Source organism: Stegodyphus dumicola, chromosome 1 (assembly GCF_044657685.1).
Source record: "Stegodyphus dumicola isolate Sdum_Otavi_A_Nest chromosome 1, ASM4465768v1".
NCBI lineage: Eukaryota > Metazoa > Arthropoda > Arachnida > Araneae > Eresidae > Stegodyphus > Stegodyphus dumicola.
In genome coordinates this window covers 180,943,702-180,970,954 of record NC_140768.1, presented here as the reverse complement: position 1 = coordinate 180,970,954, position 27,253 = coordinate 180,943,702, and the positions used below count along the sequence as shown (strand labels likewise).

The 27,253-nt window shown below is 32.7% G+C and overlaps 1 protein-coding gene across 9 annotated transcripts in view; it reads left to right on the top strand.

Annotated features, from left to right (window-relative positions):
- Nucleotides 1-13,641: 13,641 nt before the first annotated feature.
- The window catches only part of LOC118183599 (grainyhead-like protein 1 homolog), a 177,725-nt gene continuing 164,113 nt past the window's right edge, over nucleotides 13,642-27,253 (top strand). For 5 of the 9 annotated variants that reach the window (XM_085823437.1, XM_035353210.2, XM_035353233.2 and 2 more), the window contains exon 1: nucleotides 13,643-14,224. In XM_085823437.1, the coding sequence (XP_085679563.1) occupies nucleotides 14,091-14,224 (134 nt within the window). In that variant the 5' untranslated portion in view covers nucleotides 13,643-14,090. Of the gene's footprint in view, nucleotides 14,225-27,253 lie in introns of all 9 variants that reach the window. The other 4 variants (XM_085823430.1, XM_035353227.2, XM_035353214.2 and 1 more) reach the window with 1 other exon arrangement.

Below are 27,253 nucleotides of genomic sequence, written 5' to 3'. Positions count from 1 at the left end.
GTTGGTGCATACACATCTTTATTTTCGATTAGTAATTCATACGGTAAATTTTTATATATTAAATAAGATGGAATGAAGCGGATTATTTTGGCAAGACGCAGGCCAGAAAAAATATAAACAATTTCTACCTTTAGAACAGAAAGGGGAAATATCAAAATAAATGAGGAATTACGGGGTTATTCCTAATTAAAATTATAATTTTGAGTTACATATTTTACATCTTGCACACACAAACACACACATATATACATATAGCATCGACAGGTGGCGCTATACAACAGATCATGTGCTGAAATAACACAAAATACACTTTATAACACATTTTATTGGAACGTACCAAACATTCATATAACAAAGACCTTATCGATGCAAGGGAAGCTGCTCAAAATGGTTTCCTTCTTCAAGATGTAAAATCTGGAGTCTGTGGACAGCTTATTCAACTGCTGAACGTAATGGGTCGATTGAGATGCTTCTCACATGCAGAGTGATACTGTCTTTCAAATCTGCCAAAGTTACCAAACGTCGTCGACAAACAAGATTTTTTAAGTAACCCCACAGCCAGGGCCGGCGGAAGCGGGCCTGCAGCCGACCAAGAGAGGGGCGCTGACCCACCGACGACACAGAGCTCTTTTGCTCCAAGTTCCTCTCTAAGCTGCGATTAATAGCAAGCAGTAATAATTACGTGCTGTGTTCAGGCTGTCTTGATTTAGATGCTAATAAGAGCGCTGAAGGTAGAGAAATGCTTGAGCTGGGCGAAGCTGAGACAAAGAATATGTATTGTTACTTTCTTTGGCTGAGATGTAGAAAGGGGTCACTTGAGCTCTGAGATGACATCTGATTGGTGTTGAAGTATTCGTCAAAAAGTAACTTATATAGAATACAAGAAAAATATAAAATAAAATGCAGTATAAATAGTTGAAAAACAATATTCTTAGTTAAATAAAGATTATATACATATGTACACTGCTCAAAAAAAATAAATGGGACAGTGCTATATCTCCCGTTCTACTGGGCCGATTGACAAAATTCAAACTGCGTTTTCATGTCTCGAAAGCGCAACTTAGGATATATATTAGATTTATATATAGCACTATTCTAACATAGGTATTTTGACACAAAATCGTACTTTTTCTGAAATAACATATCATTTTTTTTTTTTTTTTTTTTTTTTTTTCCATATTTCGATTCTACGACTCAAATCATGCCAGAATACCAAGTTTTGTAAAAATCCTGTGAGTAGTTTTATAGCTTTCAAAATTTTAGCTCCTCATTGTTAATTGAACTTAGTAAATAGTTATTAATATCTCTTTTTTTATTAAACTTTTATTATTTTTTCTCTCACATTTCGAAATTTAGGTTCATTCCAAATAAAATTTACCCATTTTTTGTGTTTTATTTTTTAAATTTCTATTTTTAAATAATTTTTATAAATTTTTCGAAAAAAATTTAAATTATAACCTATAAAATTTTTACCATCATCTTAAAGTAGGTGTATTTTTAAGCATATCTGCAAAAAATTAGAATTTTTTACTCAAAATTTTCTAAGATATACACGAATTTACATATTTTCGCGTTTTGAAATTCGGCATCTTTTCTTTTGAAGCGATAATAACGCCAAATGTGGTTTATAGATTTTTTTTTTTTAAATTTCTCTCTTTCTTTCATTTTTAAAAAATATGATATGTACACCACATGACTTCCTTGTACGGAATATTAAATTATACGCATTTTTTCTTGCATTTCATTTAAACTTAATTGGATTGAATTAAATATACTTCGCCGACAGCGCATAAACCACAATAGAATAAATGCATTCTTTAAAATTGACTCTAGTATTTGTTTACCATAGCAACAATCTGGCGCTAGATTCACCTAAAAGTATTATATTTCATTCATATTATAACTCAGAATGCACAAAATTTATATCATTTAAAGAACAGAATTATCTAATCATTCCCACATGTGCTATTCAAATACTATAATAAAGCTAGAACGATGTATAAAAGAAATTAAGCAAACAAAACAAAAAAAAGAAACAGTTTTTCACAGACGATTGAGTATTTCTCATTCAATTAATTCAGTTCTCACTTCGCGAGAAGGCAAAAATATATAAAAATTCAAAATATCTATATTAAGATGATGGTAAAAATCTTAAACTCTTATTTCCTCGAAAAAATTGCAGAAAGGATTAAGCATGATTTAATTGGGAATAATAAATGAATGCGTTATCTTTGTTGTTGCGAAGCTAAGTTTCTCTAGATTGGCAACAAATCCACTAGTCTCCTGTTTCAAAGGTAAACATCAATTGCCGCCATTAAAAAAGGCTTAGCGGCAATTAAACAACTTTAAAATTGCTGATAATTCTAAAAATATTGCACACAGATTTATTAAAGGCATAAAATCCCTAACCGGAAGATAAAAACAACATAATTCAATCATTTTTAAAGCAAAAAATGTACAATTTACCAACATATAAAAGTAAAGAAACTGAGATTACTGAGTGGGGTAACAGAGTGGATATATATATATAAATATATTTATATACGTTTGGTGCAGCCGATTGTAACCTAAATACGAGGTGCACATCTACATGTCACAGCAGTCGTATATACAAAATTTCAACGTTCTGAGCCTACGCGTTTTTTAGTTATGCGAGATACGTACGTATATATGTTCGTACAGATGCCACAAAAAATTCTCTTCAGAATTAATTTTAAAGCAGTTTTATAGTTTTTTTGAAGGAAAAGAGTATTTTATTCGGTCCTTACGTACAGATATCACGCAAAAACATCGTTAAATTGCATTCGATAGCGGTCAAAATGGATATTTTCGTTGAAATATGCTGCCTGAAACTTTTCGCGATTACAATACTTCCTTTTTACTTCGTACAAGGAAGTAAAAAATAAGAGTAAATTTTTGTGAGAGTACATTTTTACCTTCGGCGTTTTATCGTCTGCTACTTAACTTCGTTTAAATCGAATTGTCTAAAACGGAGAATTTTCGTTTGATGTTTACTTGAATTTTATTAAAATATTTTATGACATTAACTGCATAATTTATTTCTAAACAAACTGGTGGCTGAAAGAGCGGCTGATACTATCATCCATATTTTTAAAGCACAGTATATTTTTATAGAAACATAAGATTTAGATTAATCATTTTTATAAAAGTCAAATTATGATATAAACATACAACCCTCTAGAGACTGAATTAATGGAAGTTCAATGGTTATGAAGAAGTGATCTGCAGCTACTTAATGGCTGGATAAGTCAGCAGGTTCTGTGGACAAGTAAGAATAATTATATAAACGACACCCAACATTCTGGATTCAATTAACAATGAGGATACGATGTTTATTAAACGAATTTAAGAATTTTTAAAACATAGAAAATCAACTCATTTTTATCCTAAAATGTATTTTTGTGCGTAGCGTATTTTCATTATATCCTTAAAATTCTAATTTAGAATGTAATTGTCAAGAACTGAATCTTATCATCAGTAATATAATAAGTAATTATTACGGTTATTAATATATCCTTCTTATAAAGTACTTGCAAATGTTTCAAAAAACGTTCTGTTTGAATGCAAATATTTTTCTATGCAAATATTTTTAATTTTATATTAATCAAGACTACACACGATATTATTTATTTACACTTCAATTCTTACCGTCAGCTCTAGTAGAAGTTACAAATCAATTATATTTAATTAAGGAATGCCCATTTAACTTTAGAAACAGCGTACCGTAACAGCAATTCAATTATTGGCGCCGTATCTTTCATGTTACTCCCGATTGGCAAGCTATATGATTTTTAATGAGTATTCGGGTTTTGCTAGTAACTTCACTTGGAAATCGTGCATAAACTAGGTTAGTTGGTTATTTGAACATAAGAAGACATGGGAGCTATTTGATTGAGATGCTTTCATAGAGAACCTTTTAGAGAACCTACAAAACTACGAAAACCAACCATGCAGCCTGGGTTAGACTTCGCAACAAACAATTAGTACAATCTTCAAATGCTAGGCAACTGGTGAAGCTCCAATTAAATCTCCAATTTAATATTTTATTTGTAAATACTTAAAATATTGTTGTATTCTTAGACACAAAAATCAGAATTTAAGTTTTGTTAACTCGTTAGTAAACTACCAAGCCGTAGTGCAAATGAATATTCAATTTCTTTTGCAATAATTGTATTCACTTAATATTCTTGGAATATGAGCTAAAAAAGGAACGTTCTCGGAAGATTACAGAAGTGTTTAAATCCAGCAATATTAGCAGTGCTTAAATTGCGCCGGAGCCCACCAGAGCCCGGCTTCGGTACTTCTCAATTTTTAAGATTTTAGCCGGAGCGCACCGGAGCGCTTTACAATTTTAGCCGGAGCGCACCGGAGCTCTGAATAAGATGAGCTCTGGTACTTCTTTTTATAAAACTGAACCACAATTTAAAGGGGGAAAAATTTAGCATTCCTAAGGTTTTAGTTTAACAATAAGCAGACCTTGCGATACTCTATTTCCCTAGCAATACGAACTCATGAGAACATGAGACGTTCAAGTAAAGTCCCCTCACTCACATGCGGAAACCTTTCCCTTTAGAAGAAAAGCAATAAATTTGGGGGAGTTTGTTTAGGAACGCGTAAATTTCTCGCCATGCCATCGTATCTAGTGTATTGTTATCGATGCTTACAGTTACTTATCCTCGCAGGAAGGAAAATTTGTGTTCTTAAATGTGCATTTAGTGACAGCGAGTACAATAAGAGTGAAATACTCAGATAAACTGCTCAAGCATGTCCTATATACAACGTCTTTCCACAGTATCCACTAATGGGGTGGAAACGTAACCAGCAACTTTACATTCATCCTTAGGAGTCAGATTCAGGACTCATTTTACCCCTGACGCACATCTGCTTGATGGCTATAATTATATCAGCAGAGAGCCGCGGTCAAGGAAAATCTTTTTCACCAAGATTCCCCTCATTTTTTGTTTCCACCCACTCATACCCTCATTCTGTTTCTCCCTGGAATTTTCATCAGCTATACTTTAAGTATATTTAATTTTTGTGATTAAAAACGAACTCCCCCCTTACGATCAGAGCTTAAATTGTGCCGGAGCCTACCGGATTTCGGCTCCGGTGCTTAAATTCGATAAAAGTCGAGTGCGCCATCCGTGTAAGTGAGAAATTCGTCCGTGAAAACCACGAATTAGCGATTAGAAAATGTAAGATCGCAAATCACTTGCACAAGTGCGTACAATCTGGAAATCGTTTTCTTACAGATCGCTAATTTGTAATTTTTGAAGCCTGAATTCGGCCCTAAAACATGAAGATACTGATTCAAAACGCTTTTAATCGATTTGGGCCAAAGAAATCCCTCATGTTATCTATCCAGTTTCATTGCATTCTCATACTGTATTAGATTGCATAGCAGTCATTCCACACCGTTTGGTGTTGAATTACAGCTAGTTTTATAACTGAACCATTTTTCTCTGAAGAGCAGTCGACAGCTGGACCACTGTGATTGCAGTTCACTTAGAGTCAATGTTAAAATGTTCCGTGATACATGAACTGCAGTAATGTGGCATTTTAGATACTACGATTTTTATGCAGGGCTGCGCCCCACCTCACGTGTGTCGCACAGTTACTTAGGCAACATTTCCCGAATGAACGTCTTATAGGCCGACACTTCCCCTCTTCCCACCAGACCTCAACCTCTGTGACTTTTTGTTATGGGGTTATCTCAAAAGCACTGTTTATGGTGATAATCTAAACAATTTGGCAAAAATGAAAAATGTGATACACTGACATGTCCGTAACATTCCTCCTGATATGCTAAGAGCTGCTGTTGAAAATGCAGTAACAGGATTTAACTTGCTTTCGGAAAATGCTGGACGCTACATTGAACATGCTTTGTAACACGTTTCGGAAACTATTAAACACATTTTAAACAGATGTTTTCATGTCTTATTTCATTTAACAATATTGCATACATCGCCATTTTTGATAACATTTGGTCCGGTAGTTTTCCTTTTATGACCATTTCAAAGTGGAACTTTAATTATAACCACCATGTAAATTAAACTTTAAAATTATGACAGTTTGGTTCAAGTCCCAGCTTTAAAAATATATATATAAATATAATCTTTTATATTAATCCTCTTAGAAAGAAAGTTTTAAGAAGCTAATTTTTCTCTCACGTTATAGATTGTGTAAAAAAACATGATCTTTAATAGGATTTAGATTGTTTCAGCCGATATAAGAATCGGGTCACTCAGTGGTACAGAATAAACCCTGCTGGACTGTTTTATTTCTTTTTCATTTAGCAAAAATCTTTTAATTAAAATATTTATCCTTTGGACTTCGCTTTAAACTTTATTTATAGTTAAAATGACTAGAAAATGAAAAGCTGTCTTCAGCTGAAACGCAATTCATGTAATTGATATTTTAAAAAATTGACAAGAATGTAAAATTTATGGAAGTCTAGCGATCGAAAAATCTTAATTTTCTTGTGTGAGCACTGAAAATAACTGTAGAAGGAAAGAAGAAAATTATGGAGAAAAGTAAGCAAAAATTTTCAGGGAAATTTGGCTGTCAGACATACCAAGATGTTTAAAAAAGTTGGACGCATTTGGATATACTTTCAGGATACTTCAAAGAATTTAGGGATTCAAAGAGAAAACGCTTGGATGTGTACACCAGCAAATACCATCAATTGATCTTGTGTTAACAGAAAAGACAAAAACGATATCATTGCTGATTAAAGTGAAGAGCGACTGGTTTTAGACTATATAGTTGTATAAATTTAAATTACATTATAGAACATCATATCGTATCATAAATGGAGAATCCCGTTATTTTCTCAGTCGAATTATTTGAAGATTCAGGAGATTATCCAGTGATGTCATCTAAATATGTTTTTTTTTTTCCTCCTGATGAAAGTCGCTGAACACTGTTAGTTCGGTACGAGGTTCGAATCCCGCGAACCTGGCTGCCTGCATGGACGTTTTCGTGGTTTTCCCCATGTGTAACGTGTATGCGAGCCAGTTCCCCTTAGAAAGTCCTCCACGAAGGCAGCCCTGCCCTTAGGCAGATAGCTCTAGTGTGCTTTGTCATAATTAAATAAACCAAAACCTCTTGATGAAACCAGTCTTTCTTTCATTTCATACCTTCATTTAGCCTTTAAAGACTGATAAAGGCTCTGACCAAATACTGATAAAATGGATTAAATTGGATTATAAAGTTACGGCAAAGCAGGGCTATCTGCCTAAAAGGAAGGATGCCTTCGTGAGGAACTTTCTAAGGGAAACCAACTGGCATACACGGTACACATGAGGAAATCCACAAAAAAGCCCATGCAACCAGCCCGTTTATCGGGATTCGAACCCCGGAGTGAACTACCAGTGTTCAGAGACTTTACCGCTCGGCCGTTTGTGGGCCTTTATGAAATGGAAGGCGATAACTTTATTTAAAATGATTGTCAGAAATAACAAGATATTTCGAAAAGTTGGATACTTTTTAATATACTTTCAGAATGCCTAAAGAAAAAGAGCAAGAATAAAGTAGAATGCCTGAAGAAAAAGAGAAGAAAAATAAATTTTTGCGTAAAATTTAGTATTTGTACTTTTTTTTAATTTAAAACTTTTTAATCTTATGATATTTGATTCTTGCGATTTCAAAAATAAAATATTTGACTAAAATATGAATAACATTTTAAGAAACCAAATGTAGGATAAAATTGCGTAAAGCAATGGGCACAATGATAAAACTGTTTAAAGCAGTGTATGTATGCAAGTCATCCTAAGTTAAAATGTCGGTTATACATCTCTCTTATTTATATATGTCTTTTCTGGACGGAACATTGAAAGGCATGTTAACTGTGCTTTACTGTATTTTCTCTTTTAATATATGCAGTTTTCAAACGCATCGTAGTCTGGGTTACAAACTATTCTTCCGAAAGAAACGCAATTCAAATAAATAAAATCAAATTCTGGAAAATTTATATTAATAAATATATTTAAAATGCTCAGTTCGAAGAAATAAATAGACAATTTTAAAACAATTACCTGAAGAGACAATGCAACACAAAGATTTAAAATAAAAGTATAAAAATTTTAAAAATACCTAAAATAATAACTATGACCAAAAATATATATAAAGAAAACTATTTGAAAAAAATAAACGCTGCACCTTTATTTACGCAGTTCGAATAGGTAAATAGAAATTTTTAAAACAGTTATTCGAAAAAAAAAAAAAACGTGTAACTTAAACAATTAAAATGAAATTCGAAAAAGAAAAAATTACTTAAAATAAGTAACAGTTATAATTAAAAATATAATATAAAGAATACTATTTGGAAAAAAGGAACGATGGTAACTTTTTTTCCTCTCACGGGAAAGGAAACTAGGTTGCCATATATTAAGAAGTTCGCCAAGTGAACTAATCTTGGCGCAAACTGAAAAAAAAGTGCCAACATAAATTTGTGAATTTCTCCGTAAATTTCGCTCCAAATTTTACAAAATTTCATATTTAGGCGTAATTTGAGTTGTGGAATCGAATTATGTAAAAAAATTGGTATGTTATTTCAGAAAAAGTGCGATTTTGTGTCAAAATACCTATGTTGGAATAGTGCTATATATAAATCTAATACATATCCAAATCGCGCTTTCGAGACAGGAAGAACGCAATTTGAATTTTGTCAATCGGCCCAGTAGAACGAGAGATATAGAACTGTCCTTTTTTTTTTTTTTTTTTTTTTTTTGATGAATGCTGCTGCGTTTTGGAGTTCCAATGGTCACTAGATGAAATAGACAGCAATTACGTAGGAAAGTTCTGATTGCTATTCAAGATAAAAGCAGCAAAAAAGACGGAGATGTCTGTCTTCGTCTAATATTTCATAATGAAATAGATTAAATAAATTCAGATGTTCACAGTCTTTAGCTTTCTGGAAGAACTTGTTATTTGTTTTGCGTAATCCAGTCGCTCAATTTTTAAGTCCCTGTGGAGTACTTCGTTCCGCACAAAGTAGTGAGCACTAGTTATTTGTCTTAGAAAAGGATTTTGCACAACCTGAAGCTTGTTTAAATCAGTTTTTGTCACGGTAGTCCAGGCTGATAGGTGAGGCATACGTCATGATGGGACGAATAGTTGAAAGATAGATTAAACTCTTTTTGGTGAGATCAAGTTTTGAAAAGCGTCCTAACACATTATTAAAGTGGTTAGTCCATGTCATTTTACTATTCAGGGTAAAATGGCATGGACTGACAAGAATTTGCTTTTACCAAGGAAGAAAAATAAATGTACCTTGAATGCTACACAGGACAGGGACGATGGGCTTTTGCGCTTCCCCTTTCCTCTCCAGACCATCTATTAATGCCTTGCCACCCATCCATCAATCGTTAGCAACAGTGCCACACAAAGAAATTCGAGTTCCAAAAGCCGTGGGAATTCACGCTGTGAGCAAGTTTAATCTAGGTAATACCATACTTACACCGATGCACACGCAGACGTTATGCACAACTCAAAATAAATCTTCTGCGCACCTAGTACCATATAATGGTCCTTTTCCATGTGTCCAGAAAGCCGCGTGTTATGTATCATCTACACATTCCTTCTTCGTATTTATTAAGCGTTTGGCGAAGAAAATTATCGACGAACAATAACCTTACTGCTACTGGAAAAGAAAAATCCATTTGATGAAGTACGTACTTATTTTACTTTACTTTCTATTTATCCTTATTTAATCCATTTTATTTATTTATACTTGATACTTTGGCACGATTTGCTCAACAGAATTAATCCTGACAGTACAATTGCAAGAAAAGGATTTGAGTGTTACACTAGCCTTAAAGGCAATAAGTAATTTAAAAACATTCATTGAAGAATATAGAAGTGACATCAATTACAAAAGTATTCCTGAGAAAGGCAAACAACTTTTAGTGAAGACGTGGATGGTGAGCCGCAGTTTAAAACTGTTGGAAGAAGTCCGATGAAGAAAAGCGAAATGTCACTTCGATTACGAGCATGCTGACAAATCCCCTCAATCTCCAGAAGAGAAGTTTAGGATGTCTTTTTTAGAATTTGGGATATTGTTTAAGCATCATTAAATGAAAAATTTGATGCAATGAAAAATCACTTCGATAATTTTAGTTTCCTGAGTAATTTATCAGAAATCGATAATGCAAATTTGACAATGAAATGCTGTAAATTAGAAAAATCGTTACAGTGTGGTGGCAATAAAAATATTAACGCAGAAGAACTTTATGACGAAATAATAGCTTCGAAAGACATTTTTACAGCCGGTATGAATGACTCATTCAATATTCTGAACTTAACTATGTCAAATAATTGGTGCTTTCCGAACTCGAAGGTTATATTGAGAATACTACTTAGCATTCATATTAGTATTTCTATAACGAAAGATCATTCTCCAAATTAAAATTGATCAAGACGTATTTACGGTCAAGTATATCACAAGAAAGATTCATAAATCTAGCTTTGATTGCCATTGAAAATGAAATCTGTTAAGAGATAGATGCAAAAGAAATTATAGAAAAAAATTGTAAACATGAAATGCAGAAAAATAAATTATTCTCGAAAAATTGTTACAAAAATTTCAACAAATGACTTCTTCAGAACTTCCTTCTCCTATATAAAAATTAAAAAAAGGCGGGATTGACTTCAGTTATTTTGCTGGCAGGATCCCGATAGCCTTGCGCCAGCGCTGCCCACAGCCAAAATTCACAGGGATTAAGATCTGAAGAACGAGATGGCCAGAGAGCGAAATTGCAGTTACAATGACAGTTTAAGTTTCTTAACTTTGTTGCGTTCTTTTTTTTTTTTTTTTTTTTTCCATATCAGCAATAGAAATTAAAAAGAAATATTTCCATACTTCGTGTTCTTTTTCTTTTTCTTTCTTTCTTTCTTTTCTTCTTTATTATTATTATTATTATTATTATTATTATTATTATTATTATTTGTGCCTTTTCAGTATATTTTCCGTTGCTCAGCGCAACCTATCGGTGTTTCTGGAATTAACTTTTTTTTTTCACGTAATCCGCTTCCTACATGTCTTGAATAGTATGTTCCACAATTTTGGGGCCTTTACACTCAGTAGTTCTATGTATAGAGAGCTCGGAGTGGGGGTGTTTTAATTTTAACCAGCTTGTATATAAAGACACAAAGTAAGAAATTTAGAACTCATATTTCACTAAGACCAAAAATTGAAATTCATAATTAATGAATTTCAAATAATTGCAACTAAGAATTAGAAATGTTAAAACCAAAACACTTTAAACTAGCAAAACTCCATTTCTTCTTTGCTGAAGTACTTTGTTTTTTTCACTTTCGGTTTCAATTTTAATAAAATAGAATTCTCTTTTGATCAAACAGAATTATCTTTTCTTAAAGTTTTTCTAATTATTCTAATTAGAAATTATTTTGTTTTTTCCTTGCTTTGAGGAAGGGCCAGAATTTTCGGGTGAACTATTATAATTAAAATACACTGAAATGGTTCATCGGCTAATTCTGGATACAGAAAAGCAAGGATTTTTGTAGAAGAGAAAATTCAGTTGATTTCAGTGTTCCTTCTCCCTAATGAAGTAGCATTAAAGTTGACTAAATTCCTCACCTGTTTTTGTTCATTTTTCTTTAAATTTCATTAATTTCTTGAAGTGGAGTTTTGCTTGGTTAAAGTGTTTTGGTTTTAACATTTTTAAACTCTTTGTTGCAATTATTTGAAATTTATTAATTCTGAATTTCAATTTTTGATCTTCGTGAAATATTAGTTCCAAATTTCTTACTTTGTCTTTAATTGTAATTTTTTCTGCAGCTTACGAAAATAATCGAACTTTATCTAAACTTTACTAAGATGATAAGTCTGATATTGTTAGAACTTTATACTTTTTTTTTATCTGATATCCCAATGAGATCTAAAAAACAACTTTGTTTAAAAAATGTTCTTCCCTTGAGAATCCCCTTTCAAAGGCAACTAAAGTGATTACTTTAGCGTCTCCGTTTTGGGTTTTCCTTTTTAATTTACGACTTCACCGCAACTGAGCAAAAATCCTTGGATTAGCTGCACAATTTATACCAAGGTAAAACCGGAAATAGGATTTTTTTTTTGTGACATCTCCTTTCCTGAGTCCCTTTTTTGTTGTGCCTCTTCCTCGTGGTGCCCTAAGCACATGTTTTTATTTTATTTAATGATTAATATTCTCTTCTTGTAGATGAATTAAATGAATATTTTTCAACCGGGGTATTTAATGAATTGTATGAGGTAACTACAAAACCTAAGATTCTGTAAAAGTAAAAACAAATAAAGTTGCAAATGCTTGCCAAAAGAAATAGAAATGTTAATGGAGATAAAAAGAAAACTGAATTGTATAAAAGTTTTAAGGAAGTAGATTTGCACAGTTGGGGGGGGGGGTTATTGTGTGTACCTGGAACATTAAAACCATGCTGACGAGCCTTAAGTTCAGTTCGCAATATTCGACTTATGTGAGTCGAATATTGCGAATATTTTTTTATATATATAATATAGTCGAAAAACGTGAATATTTTTTTTTTTTTTGAAATTGTGGTTAAATAAATCAAAAACAACAAAAATTCTGATTTTCAAAACAAATTGAATAATACAGGTGCATTTCATAACAGAGTTTGTATTATTCAATTTTAATTGCATTTTTATTACATATATGTATTTTAAAATTTTATTTTTAATAAGTGGATGACTCACCTCTATTTTAATTTATTTTTCCTTATTATTGTAGCGGTAATTTTAAAGTAATATAAAGTAGAACTAAGAATGTAAAGTCCAATAAATGTTTCGACGTATTAATTAAAAATTATTTCTATTGGTGTATTTTAATGTAAAGTTTTATGAGAAAAATATGGTACATTTTCCTATTAATCGATTAGAAATTTATTCTTACCCGAATAAAAAGTTTACACGAGTCTCTAACTCCTTTTAATTCCAAAATTTTTAACAATTCACACTTTATAATCATAAATAAATCCTGAGAAATTCTCTTTCTCAAACATATTGGTTCGCAACAGAAAACTCTAAACCAAAGTTAATTTTAATTAATTAATAATCCCGATCCAATAATTAAATAAAATGTATTCTTAAATACATTCTTATGTATTTTAAACTTGTTTTGTCTGTACTATGATAAAAGCATTCTAGAATGCCAAAGTGAAAATAACCTTTCCGCGCAGCGAATTTGAAAACAGAAAGAAAGTTAAGAAAGCTACTTTTAATTGCGCCTCCTTCTTTAAATTTCTTTGCCAAAGGTTCACACAAGCTATAGCTACCCCGCTAGCGATTTTGTGACTGGCCAATAAGCCATTGCTATCCTCAGTCCATCCAACACATAGAAAAAGAAAGAACAAGACTTATCTCCCCTCATGCAAGTGCGTCAGCCATTGCAAATTCCCAAAACAGTGATAGCCCCAGGGATATTCCGCTCGGAGGGAAAAGGGAGGGCGGCCGCATGCCTATACTCAATTCACTCACCTGCGCGGAGGGAGAGAATAACTTTGCAACAGCAAATAAAAGAAAAAAATTCCTTCCCTCCTCCCCTGCGCGTTCACACATGCATCCACACTCACTTTTTCCTCCTCCGTGATTTGATGACCTTGCACTGTCTTGGTGGGACGGTCCCGTAGCCGTAGCAACCGCGGACCGCTGCCATTACCGATGACGGAGGGGTGTTCGCTCGTACCTGGAATCGCCAATTAATAGAACAGGCCACGTCATCTGCTACAATACTCTGCGCTCTTTGCGCGAAGTTGCTGCCAAAGGAGTTCTTTGACTTCGCAAGTAGAGAAAGTTCTTGACGTTAGTCTTTCGCACACATTGGAATACCATGAGGTGATTCAACCTGGGTTGTCTGTGGTAGGAAGAACGAGAGACGTGTATTCGAACCGGACAGCCGCCATTTTCGATTTCGGACACTGAGGTCCGGCTGTGAGTGAATCGTGTCCGAAGAGTTTGAATCTGTTGTGATCTGGCGTGAGCGTGAAGTGTGTGGTGTTTTGGATCGAGAAGAAGCTGGTTGTACGGCAAACAGGGAGGACTGGTTCCCAGAAGGTTGGCCATGGAAGCAGATCAGACTGGTTTTTCGGGTTCGTCGCCGTCCAGCGTAGCAGGTGTAGCGGCCGCTTCTTCTACCTGTAGCGACGAGGCGAACAACGGGGAATCGACTCCCCCGACCCCCGGAGCAGGCAACAGGTGAGTTTACATCCCACTCTGGAAAGATATTTTTTATAATCTTTGTTTACTTAGTCTGTTCGCCATGGTGCCTAAGGCGTAGATCAAATTTTAGTCGTAATTCGTATTCGCGCCAGAACAATCTATACTGTGGGACACTCATTAAGTACGATCGTACTGATATTATTGCCTAATTTGGTCATTTTTTAAAAAATATAATCGGACAGTTTGCTTGATTTGTGAAATTTCTCCTCGGAGATGTTATTTAACTCAAAAGCAAGACTTCTTAACTTTAAGTGTATTTCAGCCTTTGGCAGAAAAAGTGTTTTACATTCTTCAGAACTGTGTGTATATCAAATAAACCTTCCTCATCGCTCATGTGTTCGCTAAGTTTTAATACCTTTTGATAAAGAAATAAAGTAAGGCAAATTTAGTGTTTACGAAAATTTGTATATGTATAATTTTTGAAAACATTTTGGGAAATAAATTTTGTTTTCTTTATAAAAAATGAGGATCGTAGATAACTTAGAAAGCTAAACGAATAATATGCATAATCATTATTATTACATTACTTAACATAATTAACTGGTTTTTTAAGGAGGAGGCAAATTTTAATTATATAAATTAAATATCTGATGAAGGAGCTGCTGAAATTATTTACATAAAGTTCTAAACCCATACTTGTTTATATATACACACTAACGCATTAAATTCTCTGCAACAATGCTTGTAAATGCAACAAAACTTGTATTTCTGTATGATCAATTTAAAACGAGTTTCTAATTTTTTTTTAATTAAAATAAATTTTGCAGATGCAGCTTTAGTAAGATGCAAAAATTAGTCGGATTTCTTACTTTCATTTAGCAACTATGCATATCACAATTTAAGAAATTAAATATTTAAAAGAAATTTTTAACTAAAAATATTTTTAAATTATATAAAATCGTGACTGTATATTGAAAATTTTGGTTGATCTTTACATTACGGTAACTTGGCGATTTTTTGGCGAAAATTTGGCGACCAACTCCCCTACAGCAACCCTCTATTTTTTTTTCCCCGCCGCCATTTTGTCTTCACGAAGTAAAGACATGTTTCTTTTCTTCTTATCTACTGAACACTTCTTCCAACAATCTACTAGCCGAATTACACTTATGCTAGAAATTTTATCAAACAAAACTGCTTAATCATGACAAATATTCACTGCAAAATTCGGAAAAAGTGCACAATACCATACACCTTACGCGTTTTTCAAAATAACACATACACATAAACCATGTACACGCCGACTTATTTTTACTTAAAAAAACATCCCAGAATTGCACAAAAATGGCATTGCGCACACTCTTCACTATATCCATGTACACTGCTTTTTTCTCATAAATTCGAAAAATTTCACGAAAATACATGACAATTTTCTCAATCTTTAAACCCGGTAAAAAGAACATATATGAAATTACCTGATCGCGAAAAAGTATTTACCCTTTACAAATATGAACATTTCCACATATAAAATAAATAAAATATCCAAAACTTTTACCTCTAAATCATCTATTACATTATACATGTCACCAACGAATTCATACATGAAGCATTACAAATATTTAGTATCAAATATTTAAATTATTTCCATGCACGTTTATTTCAACTTAAACGTAAACCAAATTCCTACAAGCATAAAATTCACAAAATAACTATCATTTCATTAAAATATCACTGAACCATGTACACGTCGACTTATTTTTACTTAAAAAAACATCCCAGAATTGCACAAAAATGGCATTGCGCACACTCTTCACTATATCCATGTACACTGCTTTTATCTCATAAATTAAAAAAATTTCACGAAAATACATGACAATTTTCTCAATCTTTAAACCCGGTAAAAAGAACATATATGAAATTACATGATCGCGAAAAAGTATTTACCCTTTACAAATATGAACATTTCCACATATAAAATAAATAAAATATCCAAAAACTTTTACCTCTAAATCATCTATTACATTATACACGTCACCAACGAATTCATACATGAAGCATTGCAAATATTTATTATCAAATATTTAAATTATTTCCATGCACGTTTATTTCAACTTAAACATACACCAAATTCCTACAAGTATAAAATTCACAAAATAACTATCATTTCATTAAAATATAATTAAATTCAAAAACACCACTTAAAATATACATGAGCACATACATTCAATTAATAAAAATTACCTTACAATCCTAATTACTTTAAACTAAATCATTGCTAATAACAATTTTCCCAATAATACCAAATTCCTTTCCACCTTACATTTCCAACAATGCATAAAAATAATTAAAAATACTAACTTACCTAATCTCTTTCAGAATCTTCATTACGTGGCGGATACACTTTTCTTCATTCTCTTTCAGAATCTTTAAAATCATACTTATCTTTCAAAGCAAGATACCAGGTAAAATAAATAACATAATAAAACATGTTTATTTCTCTCTCACACAACCTTAAAAAACATTTCTTACTATCCTTTTCAATACCACTAAATACCCATTTCGAATTCACTTTACTTACGGCCATGGCATTCCAAAAATTCACAATCACTATTTCACACAACACAGAATAAAGCCAAATACAAAATTTCCAGATTTTTTCCCGATTTCCCCCCTTTTCCGATTAAAGAACCGTAATTCGTCCATTAATATCACATGACATATCCCATGATCTCTCATTTCCCCCACACAAAATAATGCGTAATCGGAACTCAGTACTGCTCACATTATTACCAAAGTCCCAGGTAGTAACCTTTATCGCCTCCAAAATGTCGCCAAACTACCAGTTACCGTACTGTAAAGATCAACCAAAATTTTTTAATAATATTTACGATTTTTCATTGAAATTATGATACTTAACCCATAATTTATATTAGCAGAGCAGTAATTTGTAATATTACAAAATTCATAATACTGGTTTTCTTTTATTATAAATTATTTAAGGGTAAATGCTGATCTCTTATTCACATTTATGTGATTAATTTGAGAAAATAAGGTATGCAAATTTTCCTATATTTTATATATTTTATATTAAAATATTGCAGCTTCTTTTGTTCAAGGACTACTTTTTATGCAACTTAAAATATACCTTTAAAGTAATGTGTGGATCGGAAAAAACGCAGAATCTATACAAAAAAAAAAAAAAAAAAAAAAAAAAAAAAAAATACATATGCAAATTAGGAAAAAGTTTTATAAATGTGATCTAAACTGATAGAAACGTTTTCGATAATCCGTGTTGATAAACACTGAACATTTACTTTGACGTAGAAATGTTTATCAACATCGACTCGACGCAAACCTTGCGCGTCATGCTATTTCTGTTGTATTGTCGACATGACTTGCAACTTTCCACAGTGATTCAATTTAATTGCATGGGAATAAAAACCTTTAATACCAGAAGCCTATATACAAAGCAAATTAATAATTATCTTAATTGATTTTACAGTATACGACATATTTAGGTGGACAAACAATACTTAACTATCCGTTCAGTTTTTACATAAAAAGGAATTCATTTGGTTTAAAAAATTAAAATAATAAGTTCCATTATGGATATTTTTATTTGGATGAGAGGAGAACTGATGCCAAAAACCGCTAACTAAACGATTATATCTCTCAAATATTCAGATAAATAACTTTATTTAAAAAAGGCAGTTTGAAAACTTACGACTACTGCCTAATATTTCAAAGAATTTAAAGTCACAAAAAGTTCTTTAAAAAATTATAAGATTAAAAAAGAACTGTAGTCTGTTCGTGGTATGCGGATTTTACTTTTGATGCCTGAAACAATTTTAAGCTAAGTAAGCTTGTTTTAAGAATTAATCCCACAGAAATGAAAAGATACAGAGCATAAAATCATGTATAAGTAGCCGATCCAAATGGTAGGGGAAAAGATTGATACCATACCATTTCATCATAAATTAATGCCACATAAAGAACTGTGAATTTAAATTAAAATAACAAATATTTCATGACTGTGTTTTTTGAATAATAATATTTTTTTTAGTCACTTTCAACAAATATTTCCCTTTAATTTCAATATTTTATTTTGCCAGGACAGGAAATCCACGAATTCAAAACAATAAACAACTTGAAATTTCGATATGTTTACTGAAGATAAAAAGCGTTTGTGTTTATTGACCTTTTCGATTAGTTTAAAAAAACATTAACAGTAACAAATGAAAATGTACAGGACTGATTTCAAAATTATCCTCAACTATTTATTAGCTACCGTCAAAAGAGGTTTTGCGAATTTTCATCATCAATCGATATTCATATTCCCTTCATTTGGCATGCCTTTTCCTAATGTTAAATCGATTGATTTTTTTTTTCGGAACTTTAAGCTGAAATAATTCGTTTTAAGGAAATAGGTAACATCGGAAACCTTTGCTGCACGTATGGCCAACTGGCGAAAAAGGGGGGGGGGATCAGTTTCTTAAAAGTTGATAGTCAACGAAGCTGTTTTCTTTTATACTGATTTTCATAGGTTTCAGTTAAAATAGAACTTTAAGACAGACAAAAAAAAAAAAAAAGCAACTGATCTCTGGATAGAGCTTGTATTTTGTCTGAAAACGAGATGATGTTACAAAATATCCTTCAGTTTAAATGAAGACTTATTGTAGAAATTCTCTGCTTTAAATAAGAGTTGAAATGCTCATACTAACATTCTCGGAAATATTTTATTTTTTTCTATGAACATCAGCTAACTACAAAATCACATTATATTTTTAGAGTGTTTGGATTCGTATAATGCTTAGTTCTGTTGCTCATTCAGATAAATTTTCCTTGATTTAAAATGTTTTAAGAAGTCCTGAATTGAAGTGAAAGCACCAAAAGTTATACCTCAGAATTCACATTTTTTTTTTTTTTTTTTTGTTTGTTTTGTTTTGTTGTTTCTATTTGAAAAACATACTGTTAATGTAAATTTCAAGTCTTTACCTGTCATTTATAAAAAAAAAAAAAAAAAAAAAAAAAAAAAAAAAAAAAAAAATCCCTAAACAAAAAGGTCAATTATTACAAACCGTGTATTATGTCAATCAGACAGTCTGAAAGAGGAATAATTTAATTACTGAGTTTCATATGCAATTAAAAGAATCACTTCCCTGTACAAAGTTTCCGTTGAGAATATGATGATAATAGCGGACTCGTGCTCTGCACTTGGGTTTTTAAACTGTAAAGTTAAGAAATATTGGAAGGCTAGGGATCTAATGACGTCATAGCCAGTCTTGTGGGCATTTGTAATAAATAAATATGATGATATAATGGAGACTTACAGACTTAATAAGTAGACTTAATAAGACTTGGGATTAACACTTAATGTGATTCCGATGACGCTGAAGTAATCGTCTATAAAATATCAACAAGAGGTTCCGAATTCCACCAATATTTTCTGCAAACAGAAGGTGATCTGTGTTTGCACATGAGTGTGACATTGGGCCGATTTTAAATTGGAATCCATTACCGAAATATATTTAACATTACAAATAAAATCAATCGAGAAAGTTAAGTTTTTATTTTCAGTGCAAATTTTGAGTATTCCTGGATATAAGTTAAAGAATGAAATTAAATTCTTCTTTCTTTTTTGGACCAGAAAGTGGTTGGGCAAAATATTCGATTTGCCTTTTAGGAAAAATGGTTTCAGGAGGAACTTTCTTAGAGAAATTGATTAATATTCATGCTATAAATTGACAACCTAATTTAATTAAACATATGAAAGTTTCATTTTAACAGTTCTAGAACTTGAAAGACGTTTCTGGTTTTATTTATCAAATCTTGTTTATTGTTATGGCCCAATATGCTATCCTTTTCAAAACATAATTTATCAGTATATCTTTTCATTCACTTCAGAACCTTTTCGCACATGACTGTTGTAATAATATTGTGGGGTTGCACCCTTTTACCTAACAGCTAAATGTGTAGGAACCTTGTGAACATAGACGTAAACACAAGAAGGGTTAATTACCCTTTATTTCTCAAAATAAGAATGTACAGTCGGTCCCTTTCTCAGGACGTACAACAAAGCCTCCACTTGGGCTTGAACTCAAAATAATAACTAAGACTTAACTAATGCTTTTCCATCACTTGGGTCGATAAAATGAGTACCAAGTTCGCTTGGGAGCTAAACACTGGGGGTCCTGCGACAAGCTGACCACTTGCTCAGGGCATATGCTTACGCACCCCGGGGCCCACGCCCAAGAAAGCATACTTTCGGGCATTGCAGAACTTCGCCCATTAGGGCTGTTACGCCACTTAGTTTTAGTTAACTAATGCTTAACTAAAAGGATATAGCCGAAGCTATCAAAATTCTGAGTTGAATTATTAATTCTAGTCAGAAACTCTAAGGCTGTCTCTCGAAGTCGGTAGAACTTCGACTTAAATACCACTCTTACTCATTTGCATCAAACGCGATTCTAAAAACGCATTCATTCTGGTAGGAAATCGTAAGCTGAAATTACGAAGGACAGGAAAGTAGGTTTAACTAAGGATAACTGTTAAAAACTTAGGATGAACCTTACAACATGATCCACTTTTCACATAATCTGAGGAAGCAACCTCCCTTCTTGAGAAATAATAATAATAAGTGGGGTACTTGGTTTCATCGTTCCCTTTTAGTAAGGTGGCAGCAGGGCCGGCGCCAGAGCATGTGCAACCGGTGCGGTCGCATTGCATGACCAAAATTGTTAGAACTTAGGAAAGAATCGGGAGGCAGAATTTAGGATTCCTGGCATTTGCAACGGGCGGTAAAAAGTCTAGCACCGGCCCTACGTGGCAGTGAGCAGTTTCGAAGTTAATTTCTTTCTAAGATTTTACACTTTATTTTTTGACTGGTTCTGCTTAAGGAAAAGGATGCCTTCGTGGAGAACTTTCTAAGGGAAATTGGCTTGTATACACGCTACTTATGGCGAAAACCACGTAAACGCCCATGCATTCAGCCCGTTAGCGGGATTCGAACCTCGGACGGAACTACCAGTGGTCAGCGACTTTACCGCTCGACCGCTGGTGGGTATTTGTGTGTTTGTAAGAAGCGCTTTTCGTATCATCTTTATCTGAAATGTAATCGTAATTTTTGTTTTTGTTTTAGATTCTTTATTCGAATTTAGCAAAGTTTTCGACGGTAATCTGAATTGATGGAGGATTTTCGTATAGGTTTTTCTAAAGAAAGCTTTCTTTCTTTTCTTTTTTCTTTTCTTTTTTTTTTTTTTTTCTTCTTCTTTTCTTTCTTTATTTTTTAAACATTCTATTTACTTAGTTGTAAACTTTGATTTTTTTTATATAATTCCCGAGCTACAACGCCTAAGACTATTTAAAAAATGTCTTTCTTGCTAAATCTTCAGTTCAAACAGTTTTTCGAGATTCTATTAAATCACTTCTGATTAACTTAAAAATTGGCTTAGCATTCTTAAATTTTAGTAATGAAAGATTTGATATTTCCAGTTTTAAATCAGACAATGAGATACAATATTATTGTCATTCTAACTGCAAACGAGCTGTGTCATATAAAACATATATAGAAATTCAGTAATTATCCAAAATAAGAATGAAAAGCAGAAGATAATCCCATTTTTATATGATTGGTGCATAATTGCTTACAAAAGTCTTCTAAGATCTGTCTTGACTTATGCATCAGAAACTTGGGCCATTGACTTTAGGTGATAAGGAAGCTCTGGGAATTTTTGAGCGAAAGATATTGCGTTGCATTCTTCGTGGAGTCCAAGGGGAATCACGGAGAAGATCTAATTTAGAGCTCTATAAAATTTACAAACAACCTGATACTGTAAAATTCGCCAAAAATTAAATGTGCTGGCCATTTGGCTAGAATGAATGAAGGTCGTTGCTGTAAGAAAACTTTCTGGTAAAGCCCATAGGATAGACCTCGGAGGAGACCCCTGCTAAGATGGATTGATTGTGTCGAAAAAGATCTTAATATTTTAAGGGTTAAAACTGGAAAACAGTTGCCAAGAGTAGAGAGATGCCTGGAGAAGACCAGGGCTATCGAGCCATTGAAGAAGAAAAAGGTGCATAATTGAATTTTACTAAAAATCTCTGCAAATAATAGTACTACTTGTTTTATAAATTGAGAGTGCGAAAAGTGTTATTTATACTGCAAAGAATATTGAAGTGCTGAAGGTTGTTTGCATATCAAATATACAGCTAAAGGATTGACATATTCTATCTCAGTGATTTGAATATTATAACAATGGAAGTGCTGGTTCTCTGGCTAATAGGATTAGCAGATATATATCCCCCAAAATGATAGAAACTGGGGAACTGATACCTTTTGCATTTTAAGTACCTGGGGGAGACATTTCACATCTAAATGTCTCGGTGAGTTCTTTTTACCTCCGGCGTCATTCCATTTGCAAACATTACCACCGGATTCACACTCCGACTGACTTCCACACCGGTGGTCAGGCGTGAAATACGAACCACGTTTTCCGAGAACTGCGCGCTTCGAGGTACTTCCTCTAAACATTCAATGGGGCCATTAGGTCTTCCCAGAAATCGTCGGAGCTATGTTTCTCAATCTGTTTTAAGATAACAAATCTTGCATTTCAAATATTGCTTTCCTGAGGGTCCATCAAAAAGGATCCTTAAAAGAACGACTATAGAGATGGATATGTACACTAAAAAGAATCGAAATTGAGTTTTTCATCATGAAAGGAGCAATACATTGAAAAAAAGGAGAAACAATTTATGTATTGCTTTAATGAAGACTGTGATATACAGTTAAAAAAAATCAGAGAAAAATAATATACTTGAGAGATAGATGTTGATAACATTTTTGCTATTGAGAAATGTTTAAAATATTATTAAATAGCATATGTTTAACTTTTAAAAGGCTCATTCTTTTTCACGTATCTTAGGTTATGGTTATGGTTTGAAAGATAAAAGAAAAGACGGCGTTTGGATATCAAACAGTTCCCTTTTTCCAGACAAGACTTTCTTTGCAATTCAAATAATAAAAGTAGGCTCGGACATAAATATTACCTCTTGTTAATTTCGTATATTTTTTTTCGATTATCAAGTTGTCAGATAATAAACGGCAAATTACACATTTTTATACATAATAAATATGAAAATATAAAAATATAAATTTTGTATGTTTGTAAGGGAGTTATATAAACCAAAAGAGAAACTGTCCAAAAGTACCATTCCACAAAAATACGAAACTAAATATTTATTTCTAAATTCTCATATAAGTCAAAGTATGTAATCCATGTTTTCTCGACATTTAATACTTTTCCAAAAATTTTTATGAACTAGCTGTTCCCAATCGAGTAGATTAAGGTGCTTTTCGCTAAGATCTGACCTCAGTGCCCGCTGAATACTGATTTGGGTTCGATTCCAGGAGAACCGGCTGGCTGCAGATTCGTTTTCGTGGTTTTCCCATGTATCAGATGAATATGAGACGGTTTTCCATAGAAAGTCCTCCACGAAGTCATTCTTTCCGTTAAGCTGATAGCTCTCCAGTGTTTTGCCATCTTATACTAGAGAAAGTGAAGAACAAAGAATGAGTGGGGAGTGGACGCACTCAGATAATCAATACTGTCTATCTACGAGAAGAACAGCTTCTGCCACAGTGTCTCGCGGATAGCAGTCGCTATAGCAACAGGACTAGTATATTTCAAATAGGAGCGAACCAAAGGTTGCCAATTCCTCTTTAAATGCGCCAAGATGGCAAACTGAAAAGTAAATCTTCAAGGCATCCCTACGGAAAATGGGTCAAGGTTCGTTTCTACGGCAACAGACAGCTGCAGACTAACTGGCGAGAGGTTTTCTTATGATAGACAGACTATGCTTACGTTTACAATGTATTAAATATTGCCATACTTTTTCTTTTTTTTTTTTAACCTTCGCCGTACTGCTTTTATTTGGAATGTAAATTGATAAATATACCCGGATTGCTTCACTTGAATGTAAGCTTAGAGCTGTAAAAGAAGTTCAAAATATCTGGTTTATTTTTTGCTCTTATTACATTACTTATCCACACAAGTGCTATAACGTATTGTTTGAAAACACTGGAAAATATCAAAATGTTTAACTTAATTGCTCTTTGTTCTGAAGCTAAGGATGATAATGATTTGTTAAGCAATTTAAAATGAAATCTAAGTTTTAAGTTTTTTGGAAAAGATGTTATTTTTACGTATTTAAAACTGAATTTTTTTATATTCCGATAACATAATCAATAAGCAGCCTTATTAGTATGATCTAATTTTATGATTTGCATTCTGCGAACTATTTTGATGTGAGTTTTAAGATACTATTATAAGATGAATGAGGTTTAGAGCATTAGTTGCCTCTACTGTAGTTATTATTTATTGTTATTTTTGTTGTTATTTCCAGCGTTAGCAGTAATATTTAGCATCTTGGAAGATTTTTACGCTTTCGCTTATTCGATTGGTTAAAGAATCGGAAACGAGCCAACACCGAAGATTGGAATCCTTTTTCGAATCGGGTCTCTTGAATCGTGAGAATGGATAATCATATCCGTAATGGAGGAAATGTTTTGGATAAAATTCACAGAAAATATTCACATTTGCAGGAAATATAAAAACTTAAAATACCATCGCCAGTGATTTTTGGATAATAATATTCGCAAATTCACAGATCAGGCTTTAATGTACCTCTAGCTATAAAAGAAGTTTTTTTAAGGAAGGGTGAGCTCACCAGCGGCCGAGCGGTAAAGTCGCTGAACACTGGCAGTTCGGTCCGAGATTCGAATCCCGCGAACGGGCTGGCTGCATGGGAGTTTTCGTGGTTTTCCCCATGTGTAACGCGTATACCAGCCAGTTTCTCTTAGAAAGTCCTCCACGAAGGCATCCTTCCTCTTTGGCATATGACCTTCGAGGCTTTGCCGTCATCACATAAACCAAACCAAGCTTGGGCAAGGGTTCAGTGGGAAGTGAAAAACACTCCTCCTAATGGGGGTGGGGGTGGGAAAAATGGAGCCGCCCGTCTATATACTCGTATATAAAAAATCGTTTGCAGTTTTTGATTCATTTTAACGACTGCATAGTAGTTTGGTTCCACGAGTGACCGAATCGATAAGAATGTTGAACACTGGTAGTTAAACTTGGGTTCAGATTTTCGCGAACGTGCTTCATGCTTGGGGGTTTGATGGCTTTCCTCATATGTAACGTAAATACTAGCCAAGCCAATTTCCCTTAGGAAATCCTCCACGAATGTAAGCATCCTCCTTTGCAGGATAATACAAAGTGTTTTCAATCATTGAATTGCTATCAATGTAACATTCCAATGGGTAGCCTTATTATTAGTTTTCAAGCAGCTTAATGTGCGCAATATGAATATGAGCGAATTTTCCTTAAGGCGGCTCATACACCTTAACCCCTTATGATCTTCGAATATGTGACTGTTGCAAGAATTGGGATATTTTATTTATTTTAAAAAGCAATTACTTCTAACATTTTACAGCTGACTACATAACATACCTGCTTTGGGAACTAATTTGTGGCACAAATATCTTTGTAATTTAATCCGCTTGTGACAAAATTTTTCGTCATGTTTCAACTTTGCGCACATGATATTTTAAAAATGGCTAATGGTACGTACTTGAAATTTGATGGAATTCTTTATATGGGCACTATTTTTTAACTGAACCAAAAATCTGATTAATATTTTAATATTAAAAAATTTTATGCTGAAAACATTACAGATTTTTTTTAATAAAATACATTTTATAAACTCAACTCCAAATAAAATAAAAATTTAACATGAAATTCTTAGAATTTTTGGTTCACAGTAGTTTCCAAATGTTATAAAAGCTATATATATGGAATTACATTATGCAAAAGAATGTTTTAAACTTTGCGTGCATGGTAGAAACATGACGAAAAATTTTGTCACGAAGCGGATTAAATTATAAAAATATTTGAACTTTCTGATTACTATTTCAGAATGCAGCTATATTATGTAGTCAGCTGTAAAAAGTTGGAAGTAATTGCTTTTAAAATAAGTAAGTTATCCCAATTCTTGCATCAGTTACATATTCGAAGATCTTATGGCTTTTAAGGTGTATGAGTCCCCTTAAACAATTCTTCTCTTTGGACAAATAGCCTTTTGCTATGCTTAAATTCAATCAATAATCCAATCCAAGCAGTTAAATTGGAAATGATTTTTCCCCTCCCCGGTTGAATAATATAAGTTAGCGAATGAAAACAAAAATTAAATCTTTTAATTTTCTCATTTGCATCATTTTATGTTGTCATAAACAAAAATTCAAACTAGGAAATAGCATCATAAAGTAGTTGATGCATATTATTACGCACTTAATGCATTTTAATGAGAAATAATAGTCAATTTACCTCGAATAAGGAATGAATCGAGAATTTATTTTTTATATGAATACCGAGACAATTTATTTTGCATATTTATGCTGCATAAAGAACTTGCAGGGATGGTATGATTTATTTATGGCTGACAATATAAATATTAGGAATTTTTTTAGTTAAAGCGCTTAGGTAAATAGTACAGTTATTATTATTATTATAATTAAACAAAAAAATTCCTGGTTTATGAAATGCACAAACAAGAAAACATTTTCTGATAATCTATAAAATATTCTACACAATAAATTTGAATGAATAAATGAGAAACAAAACTTCCTGTGCATGTGAAATGCAAATTGAATTTTTGAATTTCACATGCGCATGAAAGAATTTTGTAAAAGAGAGAACTGTTAGGTATTGTCTTCCATCAGAAAAATTTTTTAGATCAATGAAATTATCTTTTAAGAAAGCAGTAAAATGACAGTAAATGCAGGAAAATCTTGAAATACGAATTGCTGTTGTTTGGCCGTATGATGATTCTTTAAATACTGTTACTTCATAGTAAAATTCTTCAGCAGAAGATAATGATTTAATAAAACGGAATCTCATTCTTAAACAGAATGAAATTTCCAGAACGTTACTTCATAAGTTGGCTCGTTATCATCACAAAGTTGTGGATGCATTAAGTATAAAATTATATTAAAGGAATCTTTATTTTCCTTCT